At 39.4% G+C, this 3858-nt stretch overlaps 1 protein-coding gene across 1 annotated transcript; it reads left to right on the top strand.

Moving 5' to 3' along the window:
- Positions 1-777: 777 nt before the first annotated feature.
- LOC149816191 (uncharacterized) lies at positions 778-3031 on the top strand. Its single transcript, XM_089987378.1, has 7 exons — positions 778-1166; positions 1282-1381; positions 1770-1829; positions 1936-2019; positions 2119-2235; positions 2420-2706; positions 2846-3031. The coding sequence occupies exons 1-7, from the start codon at positions 901-903 to the stop codon at positions 2895-2897; spliced, it is 966 nt and encodes a 321-aa protein (XP_089843504.1). The 5' UTR covers positions 778-900; the 3' UTR covers positions 2898-3031.
- The last annotated feature ends 827 nt before the right edge of the window (positions 3032-3858 follow it).

Here is a 3858-nt window from a genome sequence, read left to right as displayed (position 1 = left end):
TTCATCAACTTGATGATATGTTTGCTCTTAAATGATGCACCAAGAAAGACCTGTTGCCAATTTGGATTTATTTGTCTCTTTTGACGGTTTACTGTTACTGTTTTGTCTGTTACTCTGATTAATTTTTTTGAGGAAAATTAAACCAGTACTAGATATTGACTTGAGGGGATTGATAATGAAATTTTCAGACATTAGAGCTCCTTGCAGAAGTTGCTGTTTTGGAAGAGGAGGTTGTTAGGCTTGAAGCGCAGGTCGTGAATTTTAGACAGGGATTGTATCAGGAAGCTGTTTATATATCATCATCCAAGAAACAGATTGAGAATGGTACCACAGATTGTATGGATCGCTGTCCCGGTAAACTTATCAGGACGGAGCATTCCTCTTCCGCAGGAAGCCCAAATGATTCTAAAACACTTGGGAATTCTTTGTTACGCCAATCGTCTATGGATTCTGAATCGAACCAAAATGGGTTCTCTTCAAATCGATCGGTTGCTGGGAAGCAGTCATTGAACAGAGGGTCTAACCTGGATGGGAAAGAAAATCAGCTATGTCCCAATTCTACGAGGAACAAACAATCTCCACAGAAAGTTTCGAGGCCGAGGATGTTTGAGAAACAATCATGTAATGAACAGAGATTTGCTAAGAAACAAGAAACCATAACGAAGATGCAGGTATATGATTTCCCTCTGTATATAGAAGAACAATTACGATGAAGGATTATTATTGATTTCTTTCTTTGCTCTGAATATGATTTTACTTTGATCATTATAGCTGGAAATTGATGCCCGCCATGAAAAATCAGAGGAGTGCATAGCTAATGTGGGTACAATTCCAGAGGAAGATACCATTGAACCTACTAAGCTATCTGAGGATATTCTCAGATGCTTACTGAGCATTTTTATGAAGTTAGGCACACAATCTCCTAGAGAAGACTCTGAAAGCTCATCAATCATTTCAAGAATTGGTCCCTCCGGAGCGAGTACAGGGAGTGATGTTGGTTCCAACACGGGGGCCTTGGAAGAGTTGGATGCTCGAGACCCTTATGGTGTCTGCGCTGCATTTGGAGAAAGGGATGTTGGTCGATATAAGTATCTCACTGAGGTTTCAGCGGGCTTGATAGATCTAAGCAGGGTTTCTGATGCTGCTCACCTAATCCGTAGACTGAAGTAAGTTACAATGCAGAGATGAACTGTTATGCATGTGTGCTTTTGTTTTACAATAGTTGCAGAAACATCTATTATTGGAAGCAATTAAGTAATCCTTCTCCTGCATTGCTTTCAGGCAGCTGCTTGACAAACTTGGTTCAGTGGATCTCCGTGGCCTTACCCATCAGCAGAAATTGGCGTTTTGGATTAATATCTACAACTCATGCATGATGAATGTATGTAATTTGCAATATGCAACTGTTTTAAGATTTTGATTCTTGATTAGGCTGATCATCCTTAGACTTATGTTTTGCATTAACTGCACCTACGGGTTTATTATCATATGTTTTTGTTTCATTTTATCGAATCATATCACAAACATGCTGGTGCATGAGCAATTGAGCATTTCCTGCACTTCATGTTTTTTCTTTGTATATTCAGAATTCAAGATGATGACATGAAGGGTGATGTTTGAATTCTTGTGTGATCTATATGAAAATTTTCCAGCATTTTGTGTTCTGGGGGTGCACTCATTGTCATCAAAGATGCTGTAACATGGATATAAGCACAATTTATAATCATATTGATCAATAAAGTCATTGTAATGATTTAGCCCCATTGCAGGCATTTCTAGAACATGGAATACCTGATACTCCCCACACAATTGTTTCATTAATGCGTAAGGTACGTCTTTCAATATAATTTTGCAACTCTCAGTTAGCTAGTGTCATCAAGGATGAGGTGTAGCAGACCAGATTCAGGTGTTCATGAATCCATAGTACTGTTGCAGGCAGTCTTTAATGTTGGTAGCCACAAGCTGAATGCATTGACGATTGAACATTTCATCTTGAGGCTGCCTTATCACTCAAAACATGTATGCTTGTTCATCTCATGCTCATTTTGAGGGTTGTTGCAGCATTTTAAGTGGCTGGTTTATTTATGCTATTGTCAATTTTTCTCTTGCAATTGCTAGACACATTCAAAAGGTGGAAAAAATGATGAGGGAACAATGCGGAGCATCTTTGGGTTAGATTGGCCTGAACCATTGATCACATTTGCACTCTCCTGTGGAAGTTGGTCATCTCCCGCGGTAAGCTGCCCAAAGTGGGATTGGACTGTTGAATTAATAGTTTGCATAATGTATAGTTTTCCCATGTTTTATTCCAGAAAAAGAGAATTTTTATGATTTGTTTGGGTTTGATCATGCAGATTACGCAGTGTAGTCTTAGTAACATATTCAATTGTACTGATACGCTGACTGTTATTGATGAAAGGTGCGTGTTTACACGGCCACAAAAGTAGAGAACGAACTTGAAGCAGCAAAGAGAGAGTACCTACAGGCTACAATTGGTATTTCCACTAAGAACAATAAGTTGGTCATTCCCAAGCTGCTGGATTGGTATCTTCTTGATTTTGCAAAGGATGTGGATTCATTATTAGACTGGATCTGCCTGCAATTACCAAGTGCGTTGAGGAAGGAAGCAGTCAAGTGCCTTGAGAAAGGGAGAAAAGAGTCTCTGTCTCAGGCAGTACAAATAATGCCATACGAGTTCAGTTTTAGGTATCTTTTAGCATCATGAAAGCCTCCCCTCCCCTCTTTATTCACAGCTGCTTACATGGGTTTCAGGGTTTGTGTGGAATATCTGTACACAGTATAGCAAATGCAGAAAATCTATAATTCTTTGTTATTAAACTCTCAGGAAATTTTTCTTCCTTCTCGCATTGGCTAGGTATCACAATCCACTAAAATGAGTACGACTTCAAGTTCTTAGCATACATATGGAAACAGGTGAGACGCTGCAAAAGATAAAGATGAATGGCTACCCCATTCTTGCGGGTTACTGCATCTATCCGACTGATGAAAATCTCGCATTTGCCTTCCTCTGCCCCTATAGCTGGAAACCAAGGCCCTTATTTTCTGCCGAGTACCAGTTCGAGTAAGTCTTGAATGAGCGCCTGAAAAGGTTGATGTAAATAAACAAAATTTTCTTTGATGTCTCCATGCAATATATCCACGTCTAGTTCTTGTCATACTTCAAAATGAAACTTTAATATGGGTTAGACTAGCTTTTTGATGTGGATTGGTAGTGATGAACTCGTAGTATCCATTTGGATCTGCTTCAGCACTGAACCTCTCAAACCACACTCAGGGTGATTGTTTGAGTCCAACAATGGCTGCCTTCATTGCACACTTTCCCTTCCTCCCCCTGGCCTAAAAAACCAGGGTGATCTTTGGATCAGATGAATAAAACAAGAAGCATTTCAGTTCTCTCTTTCATTCATTCCCCTCAAGATAGAGCCTGTTAATATGGCTAACATCAGAGGGGTTCACAGTTACGTAGTTATTTCAGGAATTTAAGGGTGACGCTTAAGTAAAACTGGATTGATTAGCTTGGTTAAGGAAGCAAGCTGCCAACAATCGCAGGAATTATGGTTTGTCAAAAAAAAAAAAAAGGCATGTAAGAGCGGATGCAAACAAACATGGAGACAGCTAAGGCTCTAAAGTTATTTACTGTTTGCCGATTTCTGTGAAAAGCATCATCATGGTCCAGAAAAGTCTGTTTCAGTACCCACTGTTCATCATAGAATTTCTTCTTAGGTCATGAGTGGGATTCATCAAGTTATTCATGATGGTGGTGGTGGTACCATAATAATGACAAGCGTACCAGTACTTTCAGTGAAGGAAAAAAAAAAGATGCCAGAAATCTGCAAA

Source organism: Nuphar pumila, chromosome 14 (assembly GCF_984573655.1).
Source record: "Nuphar pumila chromosome 14, dmNupPumi1.hap1.1, whole genome shotgun sequence".
In the NCBI taxonomy this organism is placed as follows: Eukaryota; Viridiplantae; Streptophyta; class Magnoliopsida; order Nymphaeales; family Nymphaeaceae; genus Nuphar; species Nuphar pumila.
This window is presented reverse-complemented; position numbering and strand designations above follow the sequence as displayed.

Excerpts from the sequence above, each read along its gene's own strand:
- LOC149816191 (XM_089987378.1), top strand. The coding sequence starts at position 901 with ATGAAGTTAGGCACACAATCTCCTAGAGAAGACTCTGAAAGCTCATCA. Across the intron at positions 1,382-1,769 it reads ACAACTCATGCATGATGAAT|GCATTTCTAGAACATGGAAT; the intron begins GTATGTAATTTG and ends GCCCCATTGCAG. Across the intron at positions 2,707-2,845 it reads CCATACGAGTTCAGTTTTAG|GAAATTTTTCTTCCTTCTCG; the intron begins GTATCTTTTAGC and ends TTAAACTCTCAG.